The sequence below is a fragment of the Corylus avellana genome, chromosome 7, assembly GCF_965113065.1.
Source record: "Corylus avellana chromosome 7, dhCorAvel1.hap1.2, whole genome shotgun sequence".
NCBI classification, from domain to species: domain Eukaryota; kingdom Viridiplantae; phylum Streptophyta; class Magnoliopsida; order Fagales; family Betulaceae; genus Corylus; species Corylus avellana.
The window spans coordinates 28,027,710-28,045,303 of NC_142496.1; the positions used below are offsets into that span (position 1 = coordinate 28,027,710).

At 37.4% G+C, this 17,594-nt stretch overlaps 3 protein-coding genes across 4 annotated transcripts; 2 read left to right on the plus strand and 1 right to left on the minus strand.

Moving 5' to 3' along the window:
• Positions 1-4,015: 4,015 nt before the first annotated feature.
• On the plus strand, positions 4,016-7,463 carry LOC132184173 (protein NRT1/ PTR FAMILY 3.1). The gene is made up of 4 exons (XM_059597693.2): positions 4,016-4,146; positions 4,264-4,481; positions 4,588-5,147; positions 6,357-7,463. The coding sequence occupies exons 1-4, from the start codon at positions 4,077-4,079 to the stop codon at positions 7,261-7,263; spliced, it is 1,755 nt and encodes a 584-aa protein (XP_059453676.2). The 5' UTR covers positions 4,016-4,076; the 3' UTR covers positions 7,264-7,463.
• Positions 7,464-8,585: 1,122 nt separating this feature from the next.
• LOC132184195 (Glycolipid transfer protein (GLTP) family protein) lies at positions 8,586-11,621 on the plus strand. 2 transcript variants are annotated; one of them, XM_059597732.2, is made up of 4 exons: positions 8,586-9,009; positions 9,500-9,672; positions 9,942-10,087; positions 10,920-11,008. In XM_059597732.2, exons 1-4 carry the CDS (start codon positions 8,779-8,781, stop codon positions 10,925-10,927), a joined length of 558 nt encoding a protein of 185 aa, XP_059453715.2. In that variant the 5' UTR covers positions 8,586-8,778; the 3' UTR covers positions 10,928-11,008. The 2 variants fall into 2 exon arrangements, with proteins under 2 accessions (XP_059453715.2, XP_059453714.2); XM_059597731.2 differs by having other exon boundaries at positions 8,593-9,009; positions 10,971-11,621.
• A 203-nt stretch (positions 11,622-11,824) lies between these two features.
• LTA2 (2-oxoacid dehydrogenases acyltransferase family protein) lies at positions 11,825-16,044 on the minus strand. The gene is made up of 6 exons (XM_059597730.2): positions 14,897-16,044; positions 14,604-14,795; positions 14,388-14,475; positions 14,231-14,301; positions 14,035-14,118; positions 11,825-12,171 (listed from the first exon to the last, which is right to left on the minus strand). The coding sequence occupies exons 1-6, from the start codon at positions 15,800-15,802 to the stop codon at positions 12,067-12,069; spliced, it is 1,446 nt and encodes a 481-aa protein (XP_059453713.2). The 5' UTR covers positions 15,803-16,044; the 3' UTR covers positions 11,825-12,066.
• Positions 16,045-17,594: the final 1,550 nt, after the last annotated feature.

The following is a 17,594-nucleotide window of genomic DNA, read 5'->3' on the forward strand; positions in this document are numbered from 1 at the left end:
ATATTGACCAGATTCAAAGCGTGGAAAGACTTGGAAAAGTTGAGACACGTGGTTGGGTGGTGAACTGCCAGCTTTAATGCTATGGAAGGTAGTACTGTACTACTGTATACCTTAGGGAAGGAGACAAGCCTTACTTCTGAGTAGGTTGGCGTATCAAAAATCTCACCGTTTGTGAATGGGAGTGGGTGCCATTCAGCCGTCCCTCTCTTTGCTTGCATCATCTCTAACGTCAATCCCACCCAAATTAAATGTTAATGGGTGGGTCATGGCCCATGGGTGCACCATGCATTTGTTGTCATTTGGTTCATGATTGATGATGCATATTAAGACATGTACAATTAAGCTAAAATTGTATGTAGGGCAATTATATATCTTCTTTGCTGAGCAGTGATAATCATAATATGTGTTATGGTTATCACTATTAAATATGATATGTGTTATGATTATCACTATTAAATATGATGTGGGACAGAAAGAGTAGTGATAATCATAACATGTGTTATGATTATCACTACTCAGCATATAAGATATATTGCATATTAAGACAATTAAGCTAAAATTGTATGTGGGGTAATTATATATCTTATGTGCTGAGTAGTGATAATCATAATACGTGTTATGATTATCACTAATAAATATGATGTGGGACAGAAGGAGTAGTGATAATCATAACACCTTGTTATGATTATCACTACTCCTTCTGTCCCACATCATATTTATTAGTGATAATCATAACACGTATTATGATTATCACTACTCAGCACATAAGATATTTACTTATGAGTCTTATGATTCGGCCTAACTAGGCTCGCAGTTTGGGCCTAAACTGTGAGCTTGCCCCAACTTGATGTTGCTAGTGAATATTTCATATACCACCGGTGCTCTTCTATATATGTGTGTGTTGATGGCCGGATAAAGATAGATGTTTGTCAGATTGGGATCTGGCGATGCTCAATCAGCACAGAAATATGACAAACACATCCGGTCGTGTCCAGTTCACATGAACTGAAGAGAAGCTAAAACACTCTTCAATCTTGGCCACGTTTGAAAAGTTTGGACCTGCCAAAAGATTCGCTAGTACAATTTATGCGTGTCACCAGCCCCTACAGGTGGGGAAAACCATTTAGTCGTTTAAAATATTGGAAGGAGGATCATCCTCAATCTGGACCTCTCCCCAAAGTTTTTGTCAATTTGAGTTTTGAGTATGTTTTAAGGAAAAAGTCTTCCTACTTCTTTTAAATTATGGTCCAATTAATAATGATGTCTCAAACTTTAGATCGTGATGATGGAATGAAATGGAGAAGAGTTAATTTCTTATTTTTAGGAGGATAAAATTATTATTTTATTTAAAAAAAATAATTTTACCCTTTTTGAATTAAAGGACGAGAGGAACCTTCTTCGTAATAATGTCCCTTCAAAGTTTATACTACCATTTTTTTTTACTATTATCGCATCGATCATTGTTATTTTCGCACCAATTTTCAGGTAAAATATAAATTCCATTAGGACTTTTCTTTTTTAAAAAAAAAACAATAAATATTAAATTAAAATAGTTGATAATTTATGGGTGAAATTAAAATTTGACATATAATTCAGAGTAAGCTATAATTGTATTTTGATGTAGAATTAGAGTTTTGTTAGTTATCTGACCGTCATTTAATAAACAGTTTACTTAAATAATATTGCTAGCAGAATTATTTATATCTTCTTTTTAATGTCATATTATGTTATAATCACTAGATAAATATAACATCAAATCTCCTATAAAAAGATAATCATATTGCTTACTTTTGTAGCCTCATATTTCGTGTAAGGTGGATCGTTCACAACCACGTATATATTTGAAACCAATTATCACCCGATCAACCCATGCATGTATATCCCTTGTAATCCAGTTCTTTATTTGAATAACATAAATAAATAAATAAACAAAACATACATGTACGTTCAACAACTTGTTGAATTTGGCTGCCAAGCGACTGCTACTAATTCAATACTAATAAAATATGGGGGGAAACAGAAGAAAGAAACACAGAAAGAGTACTGCATATATAGGAAACTAAATAAGTTGAGTCTTTGATCCAAATGGAGATTGTAGGTGCATTTTGAAATCGTTATTTATTTAATTAAACTGAACGTTTTGAAACCACTAATTAAATTAAACAGCTTAATTTAGTTTTCTTACAAGCTAGGAGGTCCATGGAATAGAACTCATAAGTTGGTGTCATTTTGTGAACTAAAAAAGGAGGTAAAATAAAAGCCACCACATAAAGAATAAGACGGGTCAGACCGAAGTATAAGGGATTGGACCGCAGTAAGCTAGCTGTATCGTATAGGTATTGGACAAACTAATATTACGTAAAAATTAACGCTTGTGAAAATCATTGCAAGCCCATACAAACAATATCGTCAGATCTCACATAAGATTAAACTCTGCTACAAGAGATGTGATCAGGGCCGGACCCAAAGAAGCTGATCCTCCCACAAAAAAAAAAAAAAAACAAAACAAAACAAAACAAAAACAAAAACAAAATTCTGACATATTTAAGGTTTTTTTTTTTTTACATGGTCTCCTTAGAAAAATTTCTAGAATTAAATTTCTAATTTTGTCTTTGATTCTGATGTCATTTTGGCTTTTTAATTGTGGATAAATGATAGAATTCAACATTTTTTAATCATATCCATAGCAGTTGTTCTATAAACTTAAGTTGATAAGTTTAATCACTTAATCATTACTTTAACAATCTCCTTTATGTGTGGGCTCAAACTAAAATCTCTCTTAATATATAAGGGTCCAACACGTGAAATATTTAATTTAAATGAGGGATAAATTGATGAAGTTAAAGTTCGATCCCAGGACCTTTGATTCTGATATTATGTTAAAATAAGTAGAGAATATATGTATGAACTGAATACAATCAAGAGTTAATTAACAATATTACAGAATCAAATCAATATAGATATATATATATAGGTTAAATATAGATCAATTAGCAAATACGGTGAATATCAGAATATATTCTAACAAATCTAATGATTGATCTATTGAATTTGTAAAAAAAATATAATTTTCTTTTGGACAATTTTTTTTTCCAAATAAAGTTGGTTGAAAGAATTTATTTTAATTTAGTCTATAAAATTGTTATTTATATCTTATTAACACGTAGGAATTTAATAAAATTTTGTCAAACTCTCTTAATTAATGCTAGGCTAGGACAAGGGGAAAAAAAATGAAGCATTTTTCTTTAAAAAATTGTACATCTCACATGCATGTTCAAGAAACACTTCAGAATTCGTAAAGAAATGAAAAATTGTCCTTTTCTTTTAGTCTGAATGAAGAAAAGTCCAGCTCATGTACCCATGGCCGGATGGCCCCATACCCGGATTACGTATCGTTAACATGACTATAATATCATACAAGTTGCCTATCATCTATTATCATCTTTTAATTTTGGAACAAAGATTACTGTACGTAATTCGTCCAGACCATGTAATCCAAAACATCATTCGGGGCCATTTATGTTAACGGTGAAAATATCCACCCAATGAAAAAAAAAAAAAAAAAGTGTAAAATAGGTAGCAAATGTTAAGCAGACAAGTTGCACCCATTACTTGCTGTGTGATGCATAAGGAAAAAATATAAAGAAGGAAAAATATAAATAAGTTTCTCTTTTAATTTTAGATTTGTGTTTGATTTATATTTTAAGAGTTATTGTGATACGCCGGCTTAGTCCAAAGTTGGTCAAGTTAGGGTTAGGGTTTAGTCTCTTAGATTATTTAAGCATAATATTCTCTTATAGTAGTCCCCAAGAGGTCACTAATATTAGAAAAAATAAAAAATAATCGTATTATAATAATCGTATTATAATATTAGAAAAAATACGTTTTATTCTTGGAGAGTTGTAATTGTTCTTGGTGAGACATAAGATTTATCCGATTGGTGAAAGGTAAATTCTTTTTATTTTTTATCTTTATTTTGTTTTTCGTTGGTCGCGAGTCTCTGTGTTTAAACCTTCGAGTTCCCGGCCACTCTATAAAAAGGGGTTCTGGGAAGCACTAGAAAAGTAATTAAGAAGATGGAGGAGATCAAAGGAAGCCATGGCAGGAGGCGAAAGGGAGGGTTGGTCACAATGCCTTTCATTTTTGGTAAGCTTTCGCAGTCTTACAGATTAACCAACTTCTTCTTCTTCTTTAATTTGCTTCTTTTTTTTTTCTTTTTTTTTTTTGTAATTTTGTGACGATCTTGTTTATGTTTGTGTGTAGCAAACGAGGTTACTGAGAAGTTGGCTGTGGTCGGATTTTCTACTAATATGATAAGCTACTTAACATCTGAGCTGCATATGCCATTAACCAAAGCAGCTAACACCCTCACCAATCTCGGAGGAACTGCAAGCTTGACACCGCTGATCGGCGCCTTCATCGCCGATTCATATGCCGGTCGGTTCTGGACTATAACCGTTGCTTCCATCATATACCAAATAGTTGAGCCTCTCTCTCTCTCTCTCTCTCTCTCTCTCTTGTTCTTGTGTGTATTATCTTCACGTAATTATTTAATTATTTTATTTATATATGTATATATATATTCAGGGGATGATAAGCCTGACACTCTCAGCAGTACTCCCACAACTAAGGCCACCACCGTGTAAAGGAGACGAAGTTTGCAAAGAAGCGGATGCAGGACAGGTGGCTATACTTTACGTATCTCTTCTGCTAGGAGCCCTTGGATCCGGAGGGATCCGACCCTGTGTGGTGGCATTCGGGGCAGACCAGTTCGATGAAACGGATCCTAAGCAAAACACCAAGACATGGACCTATTTCAACTGGTACTATTTTGTAATGGGGGTATCCATACTAGTGGCTGTGACAGTGCTTGTTTATATTCAGGATAACATTGGATGGGGTTGGGGCCTTGGAATTCCAACCATTTTCATGTTCATGTCAATCATTAGTTTTATTTTCGGGTACCCGCTTTACCGGAACTTGGATCCGGCTGGGAGTCCATTTACCCGGTTGGTACAAGTGTTAGTTGCTGCCTGCAGGAAGAGAAATTTGCCTATGGTTTCTGATCCCAAGTTACTATACCAAAATGACGAGCTTGATGCCTCCATTTCCATGGGTGGGAAGCTTCTTCACACTAAGCAAATGAAGTAAGTGTTCTCTCTCTTTCTCTCACAAGTTGCTTAAGAGAGAAAATTATGTAATTTGAAAAGCTTATGCAATTACAAGAAAAGAAAAACGCTAGCTATTATTTAATAATAATAAAAAACTAATTAAATTCCTTTTACAATAGCATGATTGTAAAAGCAGAGTTTGCATGCATGATCTTAGGTTAGGCATTCATTGATATATCTTCTTTAGTTAATAGTATCCTGCCCGTGTACTTTATAACCACACATGAGTGGACAGTAGATCTAGAGTTTCTTCTATGTACAAAACTTTTTTCTGTAAAGACAACAATTTTCTTTTCCTTAGTACTTAAGCTCGTAAATTTAGAAAATGATAAATTAGCTTACATATATGTTTGCATAAGAATGGTGAGTTAATATTAGAATATTAATTAAATTATTACATCAATCTTATTAGGTGCTCATCTAATCACTTGTTTTAACTTTTTCTCGATTTCTTTGTTTTTTTTCACACGAAGGGAATAGAAAGATATAGATCATTATCATTGTCTATCTTCGGGACGGCCATTATCATGGTTGTCATTAATAATTAGTTGAAAGCATGCACACACTTGACTTCAATAATTGCCCTTGTAATTTAGAACAAAAAAAAAAAAAAAAATTCGTTGTCCTTATATTTCTATATGGGTGTAGGGACCACTGACTTAGATCTTGTTGAGCAGCACCGCAGATTTGGATAGCCTTTTAGCTAAGCAACAAAAGCCTGTGTCTTTTAGCCTGTAATCCAACTCATCATCCCTACTTTTATATGACCCCATCGATCAGTAGAACAACCGAACTCTCATGTTTCTCCTCTATTTCTTTTTGGGTCTTTGTTTGCATACCTTTTATCCCTTTTTGAGTGGACAGAAATGAATTATGTTTGCCTACCCATCATTTATGATTAGAACAATTAAAAAAATTGCATTCATCCTCTAAAAAAAAAATCTGATTATAATCGAACTTGTAGGGAGTTTCTATCTTGAATGAATTATAACATGTGTATGCTGCAACCTGTTGGCTATCCTTTGGCTTGTGGGCCATAATTAGGCTCACAATTATCAACTCCATCAGTGATGATGGATAAGATTTATTCAAATAAACAAAACAAACGTGACAGTCCACGTGATGATACATGAATAAAAAAATTTAATTGTTTTATAGCTGATGTTATGCTTATAACGGATGCAGATTTTTTGACAAGGCAGCCATTGTGACGGAAGAAGAAAAACACCTCAAATCTGGGCAAACACCAAACTTATGGAGGCTGAACACCGTTCATCGAGTGGAAGAACTAAAGTCGGTGATCAGAATGGGGCCAATATGGGCTGCAGGGATCCTCCTCATCACAGCCTACGCACAACAAAACACATTCTCACTCCTGCAAGCCAAAACCATGAACAGGCACCTTACAAAGTCCTTCCAAATCCCTGCCGCCTCCATGTCCGTCTTCACCATGCTCGCCATGCTCTCCACAATCGCGTTTTACGACCGTGTTTTCGTTCCGGTAGCCCGCAGGTTCTCCGGGCTCGACCGGGGCATCAGCTTCCTGCTCCGGATGGGAATCGGGTTTGTCATCTCCATATTAGCCACTCTAGTCGCCGGGTTCATGGAAGTGAAGCGCAAAAACGCAGCTTTAGCACACGGGCTCATTGATCACCCGCATTCCACCATCCCCATATCTGTCTTCTGGCTTGTGCCGCAGTATAGCCTTCATGGGGTGGCTGAAGCTTTCATGTCCATTGGGCATCTCGAGTTTTTCTACGACCAGGCTCCAGAAAGCATGAGAAGCAGTGCCACGGCGCTTTTCTGGCTGTCAATTTCATTTGGGAATTATTTAAGCTCGCTTCTTGTTTCCATGGTGCACAAGTTTACTGCTAAGCCAGATGGATCAAACTGGCTTAGAAACGACAACATAAGCAAGGGGAAATTGGAGTACTTTTATTGGTTGCTCACGTTGCTGCAAGTCGCTAATTTTATTTACTACTTGTGCTGCGCCAAATTGTATACATATAAGCCTCTCGAGATCCCAAAAAAGGAAGGTACTGGGAGCTCTGAAGAAGATCATGGGGTGGTGGAGCTTGCAGATCGGGTTTGATTAGTTGCAGTTTTAGGCGTAGTTGGGTCCATAAATAGTTTAAATATTGCCCCTGTTTTGCAGTGTCATTTCTACGAAATGATTATACTTGTAGAGAAAAATGAGGGGAACAACTATATAATTATGTCGTTTGAATAATGCGAGTTAACGTAAAATAAAGGATAGAATGAAACAAAATATTATTAGTATAATGTTCCAAATTCGCACATTAATGTTTAGCTTATGGATCCCAAATATTTAAGGTGGTAGAAAATAATTGATTTATATAATCATTTAATTAATATTCAAACGTTTTTCTTTATATGTGTGCTCAAAGATTTTCTTAATAAAAGAGTACTCCAACACATGAAATATTGAGAGGTTGATGATGGAGTCAATGGTAGGATAATAGTATTTGCAATTTGTGAGAGCCGTTGGATTTGTTATGTCATCATGTTTGCTTTTTGTTAACCCAAAAAAAAAACTATTGAAATTGCTTAAGATACTCATTTTTAGCTTCTAGAATATATTTTTTTGTTCAAGGTCCATGTAATTAAAAAATTAATAGACCACCTAAAAAATAAAGCGACAATATTCAAATTTAGAATTTTTACTCCGATATTATATTAAATTAAATAATCTCAAACTTAACGATACCAAAGTTATACGTACTACCTTCAAAAGGTTTACTATCTCAATTAATAGATCGAGCACAATTGATTATATGTTTATAATATACATATAACTGAGTAAATGATCAATCACAACAAGACCCGTGAATGATCGTGTTTGCAAAATTAATTTTCTAAAATCATGTAAAGTAAAAGAACTCAATTTTAAATCATCTTTTCTTGTATATCTTCAACTCAACCAGCTTAATTACTATGACGTCGATTTGAACCACTCAAGGGATATGAATTATGATTGTTGATTGTATTGAAAGGCGTTTTTTTTTTTTTTTTTTAATTAAAAAAAAAAAAATGCTATGTAACGTAACGAAATAAAAAAAACTTTAAATCATCAAAAAGCTTATAATTATACCAAAAATTTAGAAGATATTAAATTCCATCCATCGTGGATCGTAGAAGAAAGAAGAATCAGATTCGGTCCATCGTGAAGACAGAATTTATGCCGTACGCGAATTGGGTGGGCTGAATCCCATTCTAAAAAGATCATGGGCTCACGTGGTCCATATTGGACCCAACATACTACACGTGCCTCCTTGACTTTTCCTCTCTCTCTCTCTCTCTCTCTCTCTCTCTGTGCGAGTGTTTCTGATTAATAAGCAAAGGGAAAGGTTGCGTCTTAGGCACAGCGCATCCGTAGCGAACCTTCTCGCGAACCGCCCTTCCATTTCCTCACACGTCGCGTGTCTTTTCAACACAAAGATCCCAAAGGCCAAAACGCCAAAAGCAAGGAAATATATTTTTACGTGTGGGACCCAATAATTAAGCCCCATTACGACTCACGAGGATTCAAATATGGCGGTGAAAGGAATATATAGGTTTTTGAGGACGACCAAAACGAAACAATGAGATGGACGGGGTGGCAGTGGAAAGTTTCAACGATGGCTCTGTGACGCCTCTGTCGTCCATAGCGGAGGCCTTCGAGGAGCTCGCCAGGCTCTTGAAATCACACAAGGAAGGGTCCAAAGAAGAGGCGCGGCTCCGATTGGACACCTTCTGCGACGCCTGCTCTTGGGTCTCCGTTCTTTTTGACTGCCTCGGCATCGCTTTCAAGTTCGCCGAATTGGAGTACGTCGCCAAGGTTGTTTTTCTTCACCGCCCTCTCAATCTTTCTCTGCCCATTTATTTTCCCTCATTGTGTTTGTTCGAGTTTCACATATAATAGAAATGTGAAATTGTCAATAAATTATTGATACAACATTACTGTGTTATTGGGTGCAAATCAATTAATTTTGAAGTATTTATAAATATCTGAAGGAATCGAATCTTTTTCCTCTCCCAAACCGTGATTATTTCGAGGTGAGGCATTCAATTTTGTTGGAATGTAATGTAATATTTTCAGGATGCTTTAATATGGAGCATCAAGTAGATAATATCTTGATAAATTGACATGCACATTTGGAGACTTCAGGGAGCCTTTGAACTTGGCTTCTGAAGTTTGTGTTTCTTACAACATTTACATGTATTGATCCTTCCTTTATGTCGCTTGTCGGGTCCAATTGATTTGAACACTTTTCATGGGTGCATTCAGATATGCTTCCTGAATCCAATGGCCCTTTTGATGCAAACAGGTTCGCAATCTTAAGGAAGCATCAAGGACACATAGCACTTTACAAGAAATACTTGATCTCGATGTTTCAAATGGCACTGTAAAGAAACCAGGAAGCCTTTCACGTAATTTACGACGAGTTAGACAGGGGCTTGACCTCATCAGAGCTTTATTTGAGCACTTTTTTTCAACTGAGTATGTTTCACCCCCTTCACAATTGTATCCTTCATCTTTTTTCCTATTGCATTCTGCAGTTCGAATAAGATGCAGCATCTGTTTGTTCACTGTTTAAATATGCAGCATCTATTTAATAATAGATTGTTTAGTGGCTGACAGATAAATTTGACCAGTTTGTAAAGAACTTGTTGTAATAAAAGTTGTAGTACTTCTAAAAGTACTATTTACTATTTATTTTCTTGAATCTTCTCTGATAACATCTAATAATCTTCTTTTTGCACTTTTAGAGATCACTCTTTGAAGGCAGCAGCTTCAACAGCTTATGCGCAAGTTTGTGCACCATACCACTCATGGACAGTGAGGACAGCGGTAGCTGCTGGGATGTATGCTCTTCCAACAAGAGACAAACTTCTGCACAAGCTCAACGAAACTGGTGAGTTCGAATTAAAATTTTACTTTTGAGGACCAAGTCTTGATTTGCATTGTTTATTATTGCAATGGTAAAGACAAAGGTGTTGTGGACATCCAACTATGGAAAGTCTACTCGTGAGACCAGAGACGGCACCAGGTGCCCCCATTATGAATTTTCTTATAAGTATGTATGTGTATATACACACATTTAACCCACATCTTTATACGACCCAAATCTCATAAAAAGAAAGAAAACGGCTCAAAATATTAAAAGTCTAAACAGTTGTTGAACAACCCAAAAATCTAACCCACCTGATACTCATTTAACCCACAGCTCATTTGCTTCTATAAACTATGCATACACAAAAATGAACACAACCCTTCCCTCCTGATAAGAAACTCTAGTTTCGTTTCAAAGTGAGACTATAATATAACATCTTGGATATTACTCAACGCAAAAGCTTAAATTATTGGGTTTAGACTCAACATTTTTCCACTCTACACTTTATAGTCGAACAAAAATTAATCCCAAAGCTTGATACACTAAAGGGCATTGATGATGCCTGTTAACATAGCAAATAGAAGTAACTAATCACATATAGATGAAAACGCATTGGAAATTGTCGTTGAAGATAGTAAGCATGCCTGTTGTAGGTATACAATTCATTACGACTGTGTTTATCTTTTTCATTATATTTTACATTTTCTTTCTACGCCTTCTCTGTTTGAGGATTGCTAAGAAAGGTTTTATCAGGTTTCATCCTTTTTAGTAATGTTCAGCCTGATCTAATAGTGGACGGATAATGATCATATATCTTTGATTCTTCCCATAATCTCATTCAATTTTATATTAGAAATGTAGCCTTCCCAAGAGGCCTCAACTTCTATCATCGATGGTGTTGCAGATCAGTCAGCAGAGAAGAAAATGAGAAGGTATGTCAGTGCTGTGCTTCCAGTAATAGCCTACATTGACAAGCTTTACCGCTCCAGGAATATCAGCTTGGACTGGTGACTTCACATTTGTGCGAGATTTCTTCTTCCATGGTAGCCTAGGAAGTCTGTCATGAATCTTGCTGTTCGAAGACACATCCGTGGAGCTTCCTTGAAGTGTTTCTTATTCATCAATAACCATTTCTAGCGCTCCTTTTCTTTTCTTTTTTTAACCCATTGATGCTTTTATCATATCCAATTAATTATGCGATATTAGTTTTGCCATAGTTAATGGGCATATGCATTTTTAACAGGAGCCATAGTTAATGGCATGCATTTTTAACAGGAAGTCCAAATTCGTCAACTCAGTTTATTAAGTTTGGCATATGTGTTCAAAATGCATGTAATTCTCACATATACCTTTAAAAATTCACGTGAGAATCATATGTATTTTGATTACATATCAATTTAATAGACTGAATTGAAAAAAATTCCTGCATTTAGTTTAGAGAAAAACTTTGTTCTTTTTAAGATGTAGCAGTGCTTATCAAGACTATGTAATATGATGACTTGTATACAAACAGTTGTCACCAGGCAAGAAGTATAATCTTTTGCCAAATTGGTTTAGAACAGTCAAATTTGAGAACGATCTGTATGGTTTAGCAAAGTAAATTATTATATTCCCAAGGGGTTGTTTCAGTTCATACCATAAAGAGCTTTTAGCCAATGTCAAACTGCAAATACAAATCTAAATTTGGTGACCTAATAATGCTGAGGAAATGAACTTGAAAGATCACTCCCTTCCTAACAAAACAGGTCCAGAGTCCCATCAAAAACTTCGAAGTTATTCCCCTCTATAAAAATTGACTCAACAATATCTGAAAAAGTACTGGAAGCCTATATAAACCCAAAACAAAATGAAATACAACACGAGCATAATATTGCTATGGACCACCGCAAAACTAGGCTGTGCACTCTGTCCGGTAAGCCACACCATTATCATCCGTTATCCACTAGAGAATAGAGACTGAAATTCAGCAGGTTTCAATTTGTAGAAACCTGATGCATCGTCTACAATGTCAGGCTTTCTGGGTTCTCAACAATCTTTGCAAAGGTCTGAAGAAAGGCAGCCAAGTCAGCACCGTAAACAATCCGGTGATCAGCTGTTACGTTCACCTGTTAAAAGATTCACATGCCAACTCAGTTAAGATCTTAGGTAGAATTTTTAAACTACTAAAGAAATTTGGGTGTCTTTTTCAGCCGATAACCTGTTTTCTTTTTAATTGACAAAATTAAATGCAGAAAATGCATAATGTTCATATATAGCCGAGGGACCCAACTGGTACAACCCAATCAGTAATTAAAAAATATTCATATATCCAAATACTGGAGTCCAAGAACATAAATTAGAAAATTTAACTTCAAAGCCATTTAGTTAGAACAACTTCAGAGGGAGCATTCTGTTCCCCTTACAGTCATTTCAAATAGGTGAGCATTGGGATGAGGTTAAGATACAATCTCTCCTTTCAAGTGTTCTCTCCCGTATAAACACTTTGACCCTCGCAGACAACAGTTAATTTCATTAATAGCGAGCCAAGTAATACAAATTAGAAGCATATATCCATGAAATGCAAGAGAGCCAAAGTTCAGAGTGATTGTTGACAGCTCTAGCAGACCCAGCAAAATTGCAGTTCAACCTTGGAGATAAATTGCAAAAAACCTAAGCTCCTGGAGTCCAGGATTTTCAATCTTTTACAAATGATTTCCGATATTACCCTGCTTTCAACTCCTGCGGCTAGTTCTTCATTAGTTCCTCTAGTTTTCTTTCTAAAATCAAACATCATTTACAAAATGAATTCCTATAACACGAATGACCAAGAAATTCCTAAAAAATCCACACCCCTTCTGAATCCTCTCCAAGTCCAAGTCCTGATGGAAGATGATAGACTCTTGCTATGGAGGACTATTCACTTGCATTTTTTTTTTTCTCTCTTTCCTCATCTCCAGTTCCTGCTTTACCACTGCTTTATAGTCTAAGTTCAATGGGCATTCAGAAATTCTTCTACCGTGAAAGACTTATTTAGGTAAACAGTTAAAACAAATAAGCATATTTAATGACATGCTTCAAAAAGAATTAAGGTATGAAGCTACTTCTTATATACAGTGCAAGGCCCCTAAGTGAGATGGTTACCACCCATCTGTCTACTATTTTTCTTTGGATGACAGGGAAGGATTTTAGGAAAAATTTCTTCGCCTCAAAAATGTATTTTTGACATATGGAAAAATGAAAACAAGTATTTTCAAGATCAAGTTCTCTTCCATTGTTTCAGTCTCACAAACAAGAATGGATGGAAGATGCATAAACTAGATTTTCAGATTTAGAGAAATGGACAACGATTAGGCCAAAATTTCCAAAACAGTTATTGGAAACACGCTGCCAAAGATGTATCTGCAATTATTCTTGTAATTGAAGCATAAATCACGGTATAACTTATCACTACAAGGGTTTTGCAATAGGCACATGCTTTTGTTTATCACATAGAATAATTTATTGGAACTAGAATATTTCCCAAACAGATCGTTTATCACATGAGCCAAGGCCCAAAACCTAGCCCCTCGCCCTTTATCACATGAGCCAATGCCCACGGGCTACTTCTCATACTGGACTTCACAAAAGAATGAACGCTGATACTTTTGGTCTTTTCCCTTCAACAGGCATTTTAGTCTAAATGAGCTCCCTATTCAATTGATTCTAAAATCTAGTGAAATTATGAAGGACGCACAAAATTGCTGCTAGAACTTAGAACTACAGAACTTTAAATAAATTAGTTGAGATTGTGACTGCCATAGTTTATCTTTTCATATACCCCAACTACTCATATATTGATAGAACAATCTGTACAGGTTAATTGACAGACTGATACCCCAAAATGCCTTAGAAATCTGACTTGGATCCTTGTATGGTCTTCCAATTAATAAGCTTGTGAGTGTGAAGTACATCATCTTATAAATTGAAGAAGAAATGGAAACTAAACTTACCAGCATTTTACTTTTCACACTAAAGAATCCATCTGCATCAGCCACAACAGTTGGCTTTGATGCTCCAACAGCCATGATGGCCCCCTGAACATCATTCCCAAACTTTGAGCAAATGGCTAAATAACTATAATAGGCAGAACAATCCCATCAATTCATGAGGGTCAAAAAATCCTAGCCCTTGTTAGTTATCACTCACCTGGCCCGGAGGAAGAATAGCATCAAACCTGTCCACTCCAAACATGCCCAAATTGGATAAAGTGAAAGTCCCTGCATAGAATTCGAGAATAACTAACTGTTATTTGCTCCTAACAGATTATATCACCCAAAAAACAAAAACAAAAAAAAGTAAAAACCTGAATTGTATTCATTAGGCTGGAGTTGCTTTGCTCGGGCCTTCTTCAGCAGCTCTTTCCATTTTTCAGATAACAGATACAAATCCAACTGCCCCATCAAGTACAGGCAATCAACTAAAAAACTAACTCCAAACTCAGAAAACCAAAAACCCAATACCTATTAAGCTTAATTACAAGTTACAACGATTAATCACATAATTTTATGGAATCACTTACCTTGTCTGCGTCCTGAAGAACAGGGGTAATCAACCCACCATCGATTGCCACAGCAACCGCAATGTTTATGCTACTATTATACGTAAAACTCTTGCCGTCTTTACAGGTTGCATTGACAACTGGGTGCTGAACTAGTGCCATAGCTGCAGCCTTGGCTAGCAGCGTAGTCATGGTCACACCCTTTGGTTTCACCTGAAAATGCACACATAATCCCTTGCTCAGTACCAAATCAAATTCTCAAACACCAAGTACGCTAATTTGAATCCAAAGAATGATTGGGACCTAAAATGTACCTTCTCATACAGCGCGTCGAGCGCATTGGTGGTCACTGGATAACCCACGCGGAAAGTCGGCACGGTGAGGCTCTCCAGCATGTTCTTCGACACCGCTGCTTGCATCGTCGTGAACGGCACGACCGTGGAGCCCGGAATCGGAGGCGGAGCGGCTGTTGGAGCTGCAGGTTTCGGCGCAGCCGGCTTGGCGGCGATATTTATTCCGGCATTTGCTCCGCCTCCGGTACTACTCTTCGAAGGCGTAATTCCGGCCGCAGCCTCCACGTCAGCCGGCGTGATTCGGCCGAACGGACCGGACCCCACCACCGATTCAATATCCACCTTGTGCTGCTTCGCTAGCTTCTTCGCAAACGGCGTCGCTACGATCTTCCTCGGACCGGCCGAGACTGGCTTAGCGGGCGGAGGCTGAGGGATTGCAGGAGCCGGACTGGAGGTAGCGGTTTCGGGAGGGGAAGTAGCGGGTTTGGGAGAGGAAGAAGAGGATTTAGAGGCGGCTTTGGCTCGGGCCTCGGCGATTTCTTCCTCGGACTCGGCCAAGAGGCCGATGGGGGCCCCAACCGGGGCGGACTCCCCCTCGGGGACAACGATGGCGGCGAGAATGCCGTCGTAGAAGGTCTCGACGTCCATGTCGGCCTTGTCGGACTCGACGACGACGACGCTCTCGCCCTTGGAGAGCCGGTCGCCCTCGGCCTTGATCCAGGAGACGATCTTGCCCTCCGTCATGGTGGAGCTCAGGGCCGGCATGAAGATCTCCCTGATCTTGGCTTGGACGGTCAGAATGGGCCTACTCCGACGCGGACTCTTGGCGCGAAAAGACGAGCGAGATTGCGTGGGGAGGGAGGGGAAAAGGGAGGAGGAGAAGGATACGGAAGCGTTGGAGAGAGGAAGCCTCACGAGAAGAGCCATTGATGGGAGAGAGAGAGAGAGTGTCTTTTTTGTTTTTGCGTTAGTGCGTGAGAGTGTTGCGAGAGTGGGAGGGAAAGGAAATAAGAGGGAGATGCAGGGGGCGGAGAAGACGAGGTGGGAAGTTGGTTGGGATTTAGGAAGAGCTTGGAGCTACTCCCTACTCACTGTGGTAACATCGCCCGCTGCATTTTCCCGATTTTGCCTTTGAGGACCCTCAAGTTCGTTACAAGAATTCCCACGCCAAAACGTTACGAATTGTTTGCCAAGAAGCTCCTCATTTAGGCTATCTTGCTAATCTATTTTGGGCCCGCCTGAAGAGAAGGTCCAATACCGATTCAGTGGATCCCTCTACTGAGGGCCCAAAACCTTCGGGTCACATTGGCCCTGCCCTGACAATGGGCCCAAACGCCCCTGACTTATCCTGAGCCGACTCAGAGCCCCGTGAAAGCTTGAAAGCTTGAAAGCTTGAAAAATAAAAATCATTATTAGTTAAGTTATAGTTTAAGAGGTATATAAATTTTGAAATCTAGTTTATAGCATTTCTCTTTCCTTAAACAATAAGAACATAACGTCACATAAGAACCATACAAATATAAAACAACTTTAACAATCCACTTATTTGTTACCACTCTTTACAGATTAGGGAAAAAAATGAGTGTTTTCACACCTTATTGCTCCACAAATAAATCAACAACTTCCACTTTTTATAGAATTATGGAACGAACAACCTATAGCAATGGATTATTATTAAGATGTTTGACGTCACTGATGGGCAAAATAAATAATGAAAATGCCGAAAAAAATGAATAAAGAAGAAAGTCACCAAAATACGCTTGGTCATATTTGTTAATATTTTTGTTTAAAGTATAAAATATTAACAAACAATTCAAAACAGAAAACGCCCATCAAAGCACAAAAATTATTTTTTCATTTATATTACATCAAAATACTTTTTTTATTCAAATAAAAAATAAAAATACCCCCCAAACATGATATCAAACATGGGTAAATGCAAACAGCACGCGGCGTGCATGGCACGCCGCATGCAAAAAAAAAAATTTAAAAAAAAAAAAAAAAAAAAAAAATTTGTACAGGTGTGCCTTGCACGCCGCGTACCCTGTATCAGTGCTCTATCAAACATACCCTATGGAGTATATATGAATTTTCCTTCTATATATATGTTAGATTGGGTGTCAATTACACGTGATATAATTTTTTTAATACTATATTAAATATTTAACAACTTTTTAATGGATTACACCAAAGATTGTATAGTTAGGAACCAATCAGTAGTCCCCAAGAGGTAGTTCAATCGGCTAGAACCACGCATAATGAAGCGGAGGTCATTAGTTCGAATCCCCCCACCTCTTGTGCGGACATGTCAAAAAAAAAAACCAGTCAATAAACTCAGATCTAGACGGTTGTTAGGTTTATGACTGCCCAAACCTAATGGGCTTTTAGAGGCGATACATGAAAGATAGTATAAATTGTAATATGTATTATCGCATTATTAGAGCCCACGAGCTACAACTTGCTTGAGGCTCCATGGATTAAAAGGAAAATAATATATTCTACAAGGATTCGGGCTTAACCCAAGAAAAAGTTGTTCAACTGCATTAGTGGTTCAGACTTGAAATGGGCAACAGAGAGAATTCATTTTATAATTTATCATCATATACTTAGGTTTCTCCCTTTGGGACTGGATCAAGAAGCCCATTTCAACCAATGACTCGCTCAGACCCAGATAGGCCCAAAATAACTGTGTATAGTTTTGCCCGTGCATATAGTAAAT

Coding starts and splice junctions, on each gene's coding strand:
- LOC132184173 (XM_059597693.2), top strand. CDS start 4,077: ATGGAGGAGATCAAAGGAAGCCATGGCAGGAGGCGAAAGGGAGGGTTG. Junction 4,482..4,587: donor CTTCCATCATATACCAAATA/GTTGAGCCTCTC, acceptor ATATATATTCAG/GGGATGATAAGCCTGACACT. Junction 5,148..6,356: donor CTTCACACTAAGCAAATGAA/GTAAGTGTTCTC, acceptor TAACGGATGCAG/ATTTTTTGACAAGGCAGCCA.
- LOC132184195 (XM_059597731.2), top strand. CDS start 8,779: ATGGACGGGGTGGCAGTGGAAAGTTTCAACGATGGCTCTGTGACGCCT. Junction 9,010..9,499: donor AATTGGAGTACGTCGCCAAG/GTTGTTTTTCTT, acceptor TGATGCAAACAG/GTTCGCAATCTTAAGGAAGC. Junction 9,673..9,941: donor GAGCACTTTTTTTCAACTGA/GTATGTTTCACC, acceptor TTGCACTTTTAG/AGATCACTCTTTGAAGGCAG.
- LTA2 (XM_059597730.2), bottom strand. CDS start 15,802: ATGGCTCTTCTCGTGAGGCTTCCTCTCTCCAACGCTTCCGTATCCTTC. Junction 14,476..14,603: donor TTCTTCAGGACGCAGACAAG/GTAAGTGATTCC, acceptor TTGATGGGGCAG/TTGGATTTGTATCTGTTATC. Junction 14,302..14,387: donor GCCTAATGAATACAATTCAG/GTTTTTACTTTT, acceptor AATTCTATGCAG/GGACTTTCACTTTATCCAAT.